The sequence below is a fragment of the Leptodactylus fuscus genome, chromosome 6, assembly GCF_031893055.1.
Source record: "Leptodactylus fuscus isolate aLepFus1 chromosome 6, aLepFus1.hap2, whole genome shotgun sequence".
NCBI classification, from domain to species: Eukaryota; Metazoa; Chordata; class Amphibia; order Anura; family Leptodactylidae; genus Leptodactylus; species Leptodactylus fuscus.
This window is the reverse complement of record NC_134270.1, coordinates 114142418-114156581: the sequence shown is the minus strand read 5'-3', so window position 1 is coordinate 114156581 and position 14164 is coordinate 114142418. Positions and strand designations below refer to the sequence as shown.

The following is a 14164-nucleotide window of genomic DNA, read 5'->3' as shown; positions in this document are numbered from 1 at the left end:
TGCAGTAGTTGCTGGGGGCTGGGAAAAGGGAGGGGGTGTTTTGGTTGTCTGTCTGCCCCTTCCCTGAACTTGAGGACTGTATTTTCTTCCCCCACTTGGCATTCAGCCTGGCTGTATATAGGGTATCTGCAGTGCTCCTATTAACCCCTTCCCGACGGAACAGGAGCACTGCAGATACCCTATATTCAGTAGACTGGGCACTTTCAGACACAAGGATACCTAATGTGAATGTGTCTCACAGTAATTTTATACTTTTATATGTATTCTAGGGAAAGGAGGGATTTAGAACTTTTATTTTTTATTTTTTTATTATATTTTTTTTTTTTTTTTTTTTTTTTTTTTTTTAAATTTCACTATTTTATGTGAGATTCTATACATTACTATTGTGGCTGGTCATAGACCCCCCCTCCCAAAAAAAAATAAATAAATAAAAAAAAATAAAAAAAAATAATAGTTTGCTTGACTCAAGTATAAGCCGAGGGGGGCTTTTTCAGCACAAAAACTGTGTTGAAAATCTAGGCTTATACTTGAGTATATATGGTATTTTTTACAGGCTTCCTGCAAAATCACGGGCGCAAAATAACACGGCGTATACGCTCGTAACTCCCATTGAAATGAATGGGATCTTTTTGAGCGCGCAATCTGCTGACACGTGTATACATGCTAGATTGCGCTCTACTTTACATCGTGTGAACGCACCCTAAAGGGGCTTTATCAGCAAAATTATGCTGTATGAGCCCCACATATGCCTGAATAGCCTTTAAAAAGGCTATTCAGGCACCGCTAATCTTATTTTAAACCCCCCTCCCATTTTAAAATAATACCCTAAAAACGAATATGCAAATTATGCTTGCCATGCACGGTGGGCGGTTCGTGCACTGGTGCACGTCATCTGCTGGCACGCCTTCCTCTTCTTTCTTCTTCTTGCGACGTCCTCCTGTCCTGGCTCTTCCCGCCTTGATCTTCTGTTCTTCCGACGGGTTTGGTTCAAATACTGCGCGTGCACAGTACTTCTCCCTCCGGAAAGCTACTGCGTACGCTCCGGGGCCATTTTTGTAGTAGTTCTAAGTTCCCCTTAGAACTACACGCGCAGTACGCTCTCGAACTTCTTCATTCCAGAAGAACAGAAGATCAAGGCGTGGAAGAGCCAGGACAGGAGGACGTCGCTGGAAGAAGAAAGAAGAGGAAGGCATGACAGCAAGATGATGTCGGACAGTGCAGGACCGCCCACTGTGCACGGGTAAGTATTATTTGCATATTCGTTTTTAGGGTATTATTTTAAAATGGGAGGGGGGTTTAAAATAAGATTAGCGGTGCCTGAATAGCCTTTTTAAAGGCTATTCAGGCATATGTGAGGCTCATACAGCATAATTTTGCTAATGGAGCCCCTTTAACACTCGCGCTAAAGTGGTGTGAACAAAAAGTAACTGCGTGGCTAAAGTCCGGGAGATCGTAGTAGCCACTAATCTCATCCAACCCTGTAGCATTATGGTAGTTGCAGGATAAAATAACTGGAAAACAAATGTAGAAGATGTCAGGAGCTCCCAGAAAACCCAGAAATCACTCAAAACATTGCTAACGGTATTTGGGTGCACGTATTAACCCATTAATAGCACTAACAGACCTTTTTTAACCACTTCCGGACCGCCCATAGACTATATACGTCCGGGAAGTGGTTGCCTTGTTCTGACAGGACGTACCAGTTCGTCCAGTAAGAACACAGTAGCTGCATGGAGATCGTGCAGCTGACTTCAATGGGAGCCGGCTGTAACTTCAGCCGGAGCTCCCAGAGAGATAGCAGGGCAGATTTATTACCCCCCCCTGCTATCTCGATTGCTGTGCTGTAAAAAATAATAATAATAAATTGAAAACCAGACACAATTTCCCTCCTATTTTGTTTATATTTTCCCGGATATAAAAAAAAAATTAAAATACATTTGAAAATAAAAATAACATAAAAATAAAGCCCTATGTGTCCCCGAAAACAGACGCAAAAATTAGTTGACTGAGACATGCGAAAAAAATGTTACAGACCTCAAAACCACACATACAAAATAAACCTAAAATGTGTCTGGTCCTGGACCACAAATTGGCCCAGTACTGAAGTGGTTAAAGAAAAAAAAAAAAAGATTTTTTTTGCCCGGAAAACCTTTTACTGAGCCCAGATTTTTTTGACCAAAGATACAACATGGTGGGCCTTCAGTTTAAGATGAAAAAGTTGAATGATTCCTTTCCAAAGTAGAGTAAGTAGGAAACAGGATGTGCATGATGTACATTTCATCTAATCGGCTCCTAATTTTGTATGTTCAATTTTTTTTTCTTTCTAGGAATCTCCGTGCAACCCAGGATCCAGCGTTGTACAAAGGTCAAAGGTGAGCAGAAGTCTTCCTTTTCCTGACATGTTTTATGTATGTTAGGCTGACTATTTGGCACTTACTAAATACGTTCTCTATCACTGCACAGTCTTTTAGTATGAAGCCTGCGGTTAAAGAACTGTGCTCATCCTGCCAGACGACCGTTTACCCCATGGAGAGGTTGGTCGCCGACAAACACATCTTCCACAACCGATGCTTCTGCTGTAAGCACTGCAGTACCAAACTGAGGTGAGTACATGTTTGCAGAATGGCTTAAAGTAAAGGTGAATTATTTCCCAGCTCTGAAGATTAAATAATATATTCTTCAACATGTAAAATAGCAACACTTACCATGAAAGACTTGCATTTTGCAGCACTGGCGGGCCAGCGGTTAGTGACCACTGTGTTACTAGGTCACTTTTTTTTTTTTTTTTTTGTAACTGTAATTTTTATTTAACATTTTTGTAAATTTTACAAAAAAAAAAAAAAGGAACTGAACATGTGCAAGTCAAAGTATGAGTCAATTGACAAGCAATACAGACTAAAAGGTGGGGGGGAGGGGAAATAAGGGAAGAAAGAAGGGGGGCGGCGGAGGAAAGAGTCAAAGACCATGCAGAGGACACTATGCGTCCCAGGATGACCACACAGCCCAAAAGGCATACAATGCATGATTAAGGGAGGCAGCCAGGTATTCCATGCTGCGAACATCCTTCAACTGAGCAATAAGGTCTGGGACAATGGGAGGGGAATTGTAAACCCCTGTAAGGCCTTGTTATGGTTCACCCAATAAAATGCACCTAAATCTATACTTTCAGTTCTAAAACAAGTCTTCAGAAATGTAATCTAAGGAACTTTTTTCTTTCATGGGATACATTATAAATGCCTCTTTTCTCAATTTCTGAGGTTATTTACTCATCTTATCTCTTCACTTAGTCTAATATCGCTCTCCCTCTATCTCCTCCAGCACTAAGGGTGCCTTCACACAGTTACGCTCCGTGCATTTTGTCCATTTTACACGTGTAAAAATACATGTGTAAAATGTAGTAAGCCATTGAGTTCAATGGCTTGCGTGCGTAATTTTGCGGACACAAAATTACACGCGTGTAAGCCATTGAACTCCATGGCTTACTACATTTTACACGTGTAAAATGGACAAAATGCTTGGAGCGTAACTCAGTGTGAAGGCACCCTAAGTCTTCTCCTTCCCCCTCACCCCATAGACATCTCTGGTTAAAGGAGTTGTGCAGGACTTCTAAGAAAATGGCTGCTTTCTTCTTCTCAGCAAGTTGACCTAATGTCTGTTCGTCACATGTCAATGTCACCTCTCCATTCCATTAAAATAAATGGGACTGAGCTGCAGCATGGCCATATTACCAAAGGACATGATGTCACTTCCTGTGAAGAAGAAAGCAGCCATGTTTTCAAAGTCCTGCACAACCCCTTTACATGAGGGGGTTTATTGCACCTTTCTGAAGGCTGTCGTTGCTAACTGCGCCTGAATTAAGAGGTGCTGGTCTCTTAATAATTCGAGATCTATGCCATTCATAGACCAGCTTAGACTTGCTGTATATCTCGCACCAATTTTATGGTGTGAATTACAGTAGATTTGTCAGGTTCAGCCGTCTTTGCACCGCTCTGCCCACTTTTGTAAAAAGTGTCAAACGGTGCAGAAAGATGAAGGTAGTGCAGCTTTGGCACAAAAAAAGGCCATTCCACCAAAAATGTGTAACCACTCTTCCCATCTACACCAATTTCTTGGCGTAGATGGGAATAATTTAAAGGGTGTTTCTAAGATTGCATAGTAGCTCATAAAATAGCAGAGACTTAATCCTATTCCTCTTCTTGTCTATCTGTCATAGCCTGGGGTCCTATGCTGCCCTGCACGGAGAATTTTACTGCAAGCCTCACTTCCAGCAACTTTTCAAAAGCAAAGGGAACTATGATGAAGGATTTGGACGTCGACCGCATAAGGATCTGTGGACCCACAAAGAACAGGAAGCTCCTGGAGACAAGGCACCTTGAGGGTGCAGGATAGTCATCTCACTAGGGGCTTAACTTCTCGTCCACAATGCACTTGGGGTGGAATCTTGATGTGCCTCAGTGGGGGAGGGGGGTTCAAGGCAGATAAAGGCACTTTCTGTACGATTACCTTAAGCAGTTAGTCCCTCCTTGTGGTGGGAGGGTTTAACTGCAAGATGTGAAAGACTCCACCTGGACCAAGAATTTCTTAAAAGGATCGCTTTGCTTCTCACATTGCATAGACATGTTGTCCCTTTAAATTTTAGGCCCAGGTGGCTTCTTGAATGTGTCTGGTGGGAGGTGGGTGAAGGAGGGTATGCAAATTAATAAACAAAATTATCCACAGTAGTAAATGGTAGGTTATTGCATGGGCATGTTTCAGTGGTTAGGGGGCATCCCCAACACCTGCTGCCTTTTTAATTTGCAAATCTCAGGGGGATAGCAGGGAGCTAAGCTGTACCCATCGCACAGCAAGACATTGACTATTCATTCCCCAGGGTTCTAGCTTTCTTAGGACAGATTAGTATGAAGACTTGGCATTGACCGTGATAGGGGCACGTGATAATGACAGCTTTGTGCTCTCTATTTCTATTCGGCAACCTCAGGGTATTTGATACCAATGTCAAGATGGCACCTTGTGATTCCTATCACTCACCTCCTTCCGGCCTTTTTTTTAAAAAAAAAATCACCACTTTCTCTCTTTTTGCTGGAAAGAGAACCTGCAACATTCCTTAACTCTTTCACCGCTGGCCGAGGATGTTTGACTCTCTCTGTCAGGTGAAGAGTTGCCAATATTCTGCACTGGGATTGGGTTTTGTTTACGGACTGTTTTTAACATATCCCTGAGCCTTGATTGTACAATAAAAGCCTCTGTAGGATTTCCTGTGCCATCTTGTGTTTGTAGTTATGAACTGCAACCTTTCGCTTTACTTCTACCCTGACAAAGAGCTCAGCTCTTCAAAACCGTTCCCTAGCGATCTTTAGGTCTTCTTAGGTATGAGGTAGGAGGAGGAGCAACCACAATTTATGATGGCTTTAGTGGAAGTTGGTTCCTTATAGTAAATTTTACAGTCTCAGTGGCCCAGATTTACTATTGTGGTTACAACTAGACAATGGCTTAAACATGGTGCACTGTGGTGCATCTAGTTAGAACAGTTTTTTTTTTTTTACCCTATCAGTATGTCTTTCTAGAATGGGAGGAAATCCACGCAAACACGGGGAGAAAATACAAACTCCTTGCAGATGTTGTTCATGGCGGGATTCAAACTCCAGGACTCCAGTGCTGCAGTGCTAACCACTGAGCCACCATGTTGCCCCTTGAATGAAAATTTTTGACATGCCAGATATGTGGGTGTGGATTCTCAGGAAAAAGGGGGCATGGCTGCAAAATATCATAATGCACCAAAATAGTGACAAATGATTCTGGATCAAAGTAAGCCAAGTAAAAGGTGGTGTACACTTGCGTCACTGTGTTTGCACTACTATTAGTAAATCTGAGCCATTGATTTTTGGTGTATGTGTTGTTTTTTTTTAATTTTTATTATATGAAAGGGGAGGGGACTTTCATATTTAGATTTAAAGGGACTTTTCACCACCTCAAGTTCTGTGGATCTTTTACTCCGCTACAGGAAGGCTTTTTTTTTTCTCCATAGCCCCCACTTTTAATCCAAGAAATAAGTGCAGTTAGTTTTGTTGCCAGATATGCCTTCTTGTAAGTGCTAGTACAGACAAGGGGGTGTGGTTCAGAGCTCTAATCAGTGGTGGATTGCCTGCTCCTGCTTGACACCACCCACCTGACAATAGAGAGCCTAATTAGCATATCAAACACTCAAAATGACTGCACTGATTACTTAGGAAGTGTGTGGGCTGGAGAAAATAATTCAGACTGTACGGTAATCGGAGCAGACCTGGAGATGGTGGAAGGACACCATATTAAAGTGTATAAAAAGCACAGATGTCCATATGAGCTAATGTTCTTGATAAGGTCCACTGAAGGGAATATTTGGGATGAGCGCAGTATATGGCCTGAATACGGCTACACACACCCCTATCAGCTCATTAACCTGTCTTTGTTAATGGGTGGGATCCTTTAGTATTTGTCCACCACCGTATTAATAGTCCCTGTAGGGACTGATATTTTTTTTGCTGAAAAGGAGCAGATCCCAGTTGTGGAAAGTCTGTCCTAATTCAAGGAGCATTCATGCCAAGAACATGCACCTTTAGGTTTTCCATGCTGATGATGGATCCAAAAAGCAGTGTGTAAATATGACCATAGACCAAATGGCCGAACTTGCCTTCATTCTCTCAGCTTCTAGATTCTCCCAAGTTTCAGCAGCTTTTGAACTCAGGGCTCAGCATCTGCCTCAAAGTTTTAGCCTAGCAGCAGGGTATCTTCCTGTCTTGTCCTTTACGCAAGGGCCTTCATATTACCTGTAAGGGTATGGAACACCCCAAAGCATTCAATCTCTTCAAAACTCAAGGATCTCTTCAGAATGTGACTATTCTGTAATACAGGGTAATGATATAAAGTATTTCTTTAGTTGCTTTAGCGTTGTGTGTTTGTCTTTATTATTCCTCATTGTGTGTCCAGTGTCTGTGTATGTGAAAGTGTACACCTAAGGGTCCATTCACGCGGAGGAAAATGGCGAGGAAGTTTCCACGCTGACAAAAAAGCCTCCTATTGATTTCAATGGGTGCTGCTAGCTTTTTTTTCACTAGCAGAATTTTCCAAATTCCTCACCATTTTCCTCGATGTGAATGGACCCTAAGTGTATGACCATGAGGAGTTGCGGGGTGAGAAGTTTTCAGTTATTTGTGTATTAGGGCTCATTCTCATGGTTGCAGTTGTGCGCCAAGTCCATAATCTTTGTTCAGGAGTAGATCTTGGCAGGAAGTAAAACTACATACTACTACTCTCTGCTAAGATCTATTCTGGTATATGTCTGGCTATTGTACCAATATGTCTTCTTCCATTTAAAGGGGTATTCTAATCTTATTAAGTGATGACCTATCTATAGGATAGCACTGTGGCCTCTGCACTGAAAACCAAAGCAGACTGTTGTACATTTAGACAGCGCTGTGCTTGTTATTACAGCTCCGCAGGCCATGTGGCTGATGAATGTGACATCACATGGCTTGTGAAGCACAAGTGCATTGCAAACACCTGATCTATAGGGGTCCTGGCTGTTGGACCTCTGCTGATCTCCACTTAAAGAGTTACCTTAAGGATAGGTTATCAATTAATAATACCTGCAAAACCCCTTTAGGGCAGGGCCCCATGTCATGTAAACACTGCAGTTTGCCTGTGGCCAAAACACCACTGATTTAAAAAAAAAAAGTGGCATTTAAGGGGAGTGGCAATCTGGCACGTTTACACGTGTGCCGGCAGGTGACGTGCTCAAAATGCTCCCATTGATTTCAATGGGAGTTAGGATCGTATATGCCGCGTTATTTTGCGGCTGTGATTTTGTGCTTTCTCTATAGATATAATTGAGGCAGAAAGTCCACAGTGGAAACCTCTGCAGACTTTCTGTGAAAAGTGCTGTGGGAAAAACTGCGGCGACAATGCATCGCGGTTTTCCCCGCAGCACTTTTCACAGAAAGCATTTTTTTTATAGGACGCTAGGTGGGGCCTTATCCTTTAAAGGACTGTATGCCATTTCATAGCAAACATATAGACAGGGATGTAACAGTCTTAAGTGTATTACTGATCCAGAGCTGCAGTCACAATTGTGTACCCTTTAGAGCTAAATTCTCCCAGCATTCTTTGAAAACTCAATATCTGGAGAGCTTGTTCTTGCATTCTGGAAACTACTGTTGGCATACTAGGAGCGGTGCAGTAATTTCATGTAAGGAAATTATATAAACTCTCCTACGGTTAGGGGCATGTCTGACTACAAGCTAGGTGACTGTTTCCAATGGTGCTGACTATAGCTCTAGATTATAATACAAGAATAAAAAAAAGGGCATAACTAATGAAGAGTCACTGACGGGTAATTTACTCAATATATATATCACTCACTGTAGGAGTAAATCTAATAAAACATAACCTTTAATAAAGTTTTTTTTTAAAACATTTTTTTGGCCTTAAAAAATTATAGCACTAATGCAATATGACTTCAAATAGATGTAGGCAATCATCAGTCACTTTTGTGTTGCCTTTCCATACAGTCATTTGCAACATTTATCCCTGTGCAGCTAACATTAGATACATTAACAGCCACACATCGTTAACCCCTGATGTCTGGGTTATACACTTGCAAAGGAGTTAGTTAGTCAGGTAGCAAGATATTCCTCCCTATGTAGATCACAGTTAATCTTTTCAAGAGCCGCACATTAACCCTTTGATGTCTGGATAATGCTCTTGCAAGGGGAATATCTTATTTAGTTAGGCAGCCATTGTTTTTAAACAGGTGATGAAAGCTCTGTGGTCTAAACAGTGTAGTTTTAATTATAATCTTTCCACAAGCCGTAGTATCATTCCCCCTGAATATAGTAGAAATTAGCCATCCCTAACACACATATGGGAACGGTATAGTACTAGTTAGCCGTCCCTAAGTCAGCACCAGAGTATTATAGTGCTAAGCTAAAAGCCATCCATGACTAGGCTAACTCCTATAGCTCATTAAACCAGGTCCATCCTAAGAGTAAGGTCCCTGGTCTCCCCTCTACGCGTTTCGCTAGATATACTAGCTCATCAGGAGGATTAGTAAGTATATCGGGATCGATGTATTTTGCAGTTAAAACTGCATTTCCCACGCCCTTGATGGTAGGACGCGGTACAAAGGTGCGGCTCTTGAAAAGATTAACTGTGATCTACATAGGGAGGAATATCTTGCTACCTGACTAACTCCTTTGCAAGTGTATAACCCAGACATCAGGGGTTAACGGTGTGTGGCTGTTAATGTATCTGTTAGCTGCACAGGGATAAATGTTGCAAATGACTGTATGGAAAGGCAACACAAAAGTGACTGATTGCCTACATCTATTTGAAGTCATATTGCATTAGTGCTATAATTTTTTAAGGCCAAAAAAATGTTTTTTAAAAAAACTTTATTGAAGGTTATGTTTTATTAGATTTACTCCTACAGTGACTTTTCATATAACTAATGAAGAGCTGTATTATTACCAGTCAAGTAAATCCACCAAAATCACAAACTCTTCCAAACATGCATCAATAATAGACTGGCTGACAATATAATACATTGCACTACATAGGGTATTGCTATGTATTATGTCAGCGATAAGAAGATCCCCCCCCCCCCATCCCAAAATGTGTAGTAAAAAAGACAGAAATATTAACTAATGTATACAATACAACTTTATTTTCCTTGCACTAGAGAAAAAAAATAGAAAAGGGTTTTTATATTGCAAATATATAAATTTGGTATTAATTTAATAGCGACTCAGTGATTAAAACTTTAATCTCCTTATTTAAACTACACAATGAATGGGGCAAAATGTTACAGCATAAAAAGACAATTGCAAAATTGCTGTTTTTTTTGTCTTTCCCAGAAACCGTTAATAGAATAACAGAATAGTGCCATTAAGCCCCTTACAGATCCAGTGACAGAAAAATAAAGTTATGGCTCTTGGTATGTGATGTGGAAGAACATAAAAAATGGTAAGGTCATTAAAGGGGTATTCCCTATCAAGACACATAACCTCTTATCCACAGTGTGTCATATCGTTGGGGTCTGTGGGTCAGACCGCCAGGTCCCCTAGTGATGAGGAGAATGGGGACCGGAGACTGCTGTCCCAACACCCAGAATCATACAAGCACACTAAGAATATTTTACAGAGTACTTGGGACACTGACAAAAGAATATTGGACAAATCCACAGATCCTACGACGCCTCTATCTTCGGCTGGATCCTCCCTTTCTCTGTCGTCTTCCTCCTGCGTCACCTCCGACGCCTGCGCAGTTGGCTCTGAAAGTGAGACACCAGCACAGCCGAGTGCGAATGGCAGCCATTTTTGGGAGGCCGCTCTTGCTCTTGAAGTTCAATGCAGGAACAGCCTCCCAAAAATGGCCACCGGCCGGCATTCGCACTCGGCTCTGCTGGTGTCTCACTGGCAGAGTCAACTGCGCAGGCGTCGGAGGTGACGCAGGAGGAAAGCGACAGAGAAGGGGAGGATCCAGCCAAAAATAGAGGCGTCGCAGGATCCTGTTCTGGAGCAGCAGTGGGGACGCCCCCATCGCATGTTCAGAGCTGGGGCCCGCCCCCATCGCTGCAAGAGAACTAATTTGCATACTGGTAAAAACCGGTATTTCTAAGGAACAGCGTGGCGGAGATCACATCTAAAGGTAAGAGACAAATAGCCTTTCTAAAGGCTATTCCGACGTGTTATCTAGAAAAAAAAGAGTTTTAATGGTAGAATCCCTTTAAGGTGAACTGTTCTGAGATACAAAGCCCATGGTACTGAGTTTTGTCTTGAGAGAAACTTAGGCTACATTGTCACGAAAGAGGTGAAAACGGGCATGAAAAACATCCAAGGGGCACCAGTTTTCTGGATCCATAAAAACGGCCAAAAATAGGACATGACCTGTATTTTGATGGTCCGTGACAATGGAATGTCAAAATAAATGGTCATGTGAATAACCCCCATTAAGACAGTAAAATTTATATTATACGGTCAGTATTCACTGGAGTGTGACTCTAGCCATACAGTGGGACATCTGGACCCTTATACATGTGATAGCGAGGACCCAGACTGTCATGCTGCTGCATCAGTTGGTAGCGAGACTTGTAGGGTTATCTTCAAGTGACACTTGTTTGTGGATTTCCAATCTCATTACTATTTGATAATCTGTCCAAGGATTAGCAGATGTATTAAAGTGGGACATTGTTATTGGTCTAATTCCCCATACTAAGGACCAGGAGGGACTGGTTGGAGGCTTTATGCTTCTTGGAAGTAACATAGAGTACAGTGAAACCTCTCAAAGTCCACCTTCTTACACACACAAGTCTGTGTCAAATTTTCAGTTTTCCATACTGCCAATCTTACTTGAGAAGACCACACACCCCTAGAGCATCAATTTTTAATTCAATTTTGTGTGGTCAGGTTGGGCTCACACCAGTGCTCGAATTCTATTAGGACAGTGGTTCTCAACCTTTCTAATGCCGTGACCCCGCAATAGAGTTCCTCATGTTGCGGTGACCCCATTCAGTTTGGAACAAGCGTCCATAACGGTGTGCGTTCCAGCTGAATAGCGCTGCTGCAGACAGTAGCGCGGCTTCTCAGTGGCTAAAGCCATCAGAAATATGTATTTTCTGATGGCTTTAGGCATACCTCGCAACTTTTGAAGATTAGAGGGAATTTAGTTCCGCCCACTTTTATGTTGACTCCGCCCATTCTCATTCATTTTTCATGTACTCCCACACAGTATAATCCTCCTACAGTCACCCGTACATTATATGTCCCCCCCGCCATCTCTCCCCCAGTTTCATGTCCCCCCCCTCCATCTCTGCCCCCAGTTTCATGTCCCCCCCTCCATCTCTGCCCCCAGTTTCATGTCCCCCCCTCCATCTCTGCCCCCAGTTTCATGTCTCCCCCCATCTCTGCCTCCAGTGTCAAGCCGTACCCCCCTTCATCTGCCCAGTTTCATGTCCCTCCCATCTCTTCCCCCAGTTTCACGTTCCCCCATCTCTGCCCAGAGCTTCATGTCCCTCCATTTCTGCCCCCAGTGTCATGCCGTCCCCCCTTCATCTGCCCAGAGTTTCATGTCCCTCCATCTCTGCCCCCAATGTCATGCCGTCCCCTCTTCATCTGCCCCTTCAGTATGTTCCACCTTAATGTTTAAAACAAACAAACAAAAAAAACCACTTACACTCACCTTCCAACGCTCCCCCGCCGCCTGCTCAGTCTTGAGCACTCATATAGTTGTAGCCGTGATGTGACGTCACGTCATCACATTGCGGCTACACATACAGAAGCCGCAGCACAGCGTTAAAGCAGGAGCTGGCTGTGTCAGTTCCTGCTTTAATCACCTGTGTTTTCAACTCATCGGCATCCTCCGGGCGCCGATCAGTTGAAACCGGGACATACCTCCCACCGACCGGGATGGTTGGGAGGTATGTGGCGACCCCTGTGTTTTGGTTGTTCGACCCCCGCCGGGGTCGCGACCCACAGGTTGAGAACCGCTGTATTAGGAGATTGTGTTCCCCTTTCTGCTTGAAAAATGCAGAGAGAACAATGCTGCAAACTGAGCACGGAAACCCAGCGAACCCCATTATAGTCTATGGGTTTTGGTTTTTTTAAAGGATTCTTATTTTTTTTTGTTTGTTTTTTAAAAGCGGATTAGTTTTCTGTTCAGGGGTTCTCCAACAGAACCTCGGACACAGGTATGAGCCTCACGTCAAAGAGGTTTCATATATCTATTTAACCCCTTCCCGACATCCGCTGTACTAGTACGGCAGACACCAGGTGTTTAACTATGGCAGCCGCCCGGGAGTCAGGTGGCTGTCATAGCCATCTGGTGTCAGCTGCATCATACAGCAGACAACATGCGGTAATGCCCATGGTCGGTGCCCACACCGATCGTGGGCATTAACCCTTCTGGCACCTCTGTCAAAGCTGCGCGAGGTGCCATTTTCCCGGAAGCGCATGGGCGCTGCCATTTTGCCGTTGAAAAGTTCAAATCACCCCCTTTCCCTAAAACACATATCAAAGTAGTTAAATACTGTGAAACACATACATGTTAGGTATCCCTGTGTCCGAAAACGCTCTACAACTCTATAAAAATATTCTTCCTGTACGGTAAACGCCATAGCGGGAAAAAAACCAAACCGCCATTTTTCACTATTTTGCCTCTGATAAAAATTTGAATAAAAAATGATCAAAGCAAAAGCAATTCCCCAAAATGATAGAACGAAAAAGTACACCCGGCCCTGCTAAAAAGACACCCTATACATCCCTGTACACAGAAGTATAAAAAGTTACGGGTGTCAGAATATGGCGACTAATGAAAAAAAAAATTTGGCACAGTTTTGGATTTTTGTTAAGGGGTTAAAATGTAAATAAAATCATATAAATTTGGTATCTCCAGAATCGTACCGAAACATAGAATATAGATGACATGTCATTTTGGTTGCACAGTGAACGCCGTAAAAACGAATCCTGTAAGAAAATCGCACAAATGCCCTTTTTCTTCAAATCCCCCCATTCTGCATTTTTCCCTGCTTCCCAGTACATTGTATAGAATAAATAATGGTAGCAACATGAAGAAAAATTTGTCCCGCAAACATTAAGACCTCATATTGTTCTGGGAGCGGAGAAATAAAAAAAGTTATGGGGTTTGGAAAGGGAAGTGGGGAAAGAGTCAAAAATGAAAAACAAAAAATACTGTTGGCGGGAAGGGGTTAATGGATGTTTAGCGTTTGTTAATTTATCCACCGGCTTTAATGGATTACCAAGAAGGCGCCTCTTCATTTTATGGGAAGATATTTAGTTTTTTTTATATATAATAAAGTAATATTTTATTCCCTGACTGAGCTTGTTCTGTTGAATGTATTCTTGTAGCTGGTTGGCACTTTGCTGGTCTCCTTATTGACATCCGGACATTTATGTAGAAATGAACACCGCGATCACACCAAAGTATATTAATATAAATGATCATTTATTACAAATAAAAACGGGATACATTGTGAGGGCTCTGCACTGCAAGCCCCAAGTCAGTATATATATATTTATAGAGATTTATACAGTAAATAGGATATTCCCTTTGGCACAGGTTCCCACACATGAAGGAACAAAATATATATATATATATATATATATATATATATATA

At 42.4% G+C, this 14164-nt stretch overlaps 1 protein-coding gene across 4 annotated transcripts in view; it reads left to right on the top strand.

Moving 5' to 3' along the window:
- Positions 1-6921, top strand: part of LIMD2 (LIM domain containing 2) — a 30005-nt gene extending 23084 nt beyond the window's left edge. For all 4 annotated transcript variants that reach the window (XM_075277082.1, XM_075277080.1, XM_075277081.1 and 1 more), the window contains exons 3-5: positions 2328-2372; positions 2464-2603; positions 4214-6921. In XM_075277082.1, the coding sequence (XP_075133183.1) occupies positions 2328-2372; positions 2464-2603; positions 4214-4376 (348 nt within the window). In that variant the 3' untranslated portion in view covers positions 4377-6921. The remainder of the gene's footprint in view (positions 1-2327; positions 2373-2463; positions 2604-4213) is intronic.
- The last annotated feature ends 7243 nt before the right edge of the window (positions 6922-14164 follow it).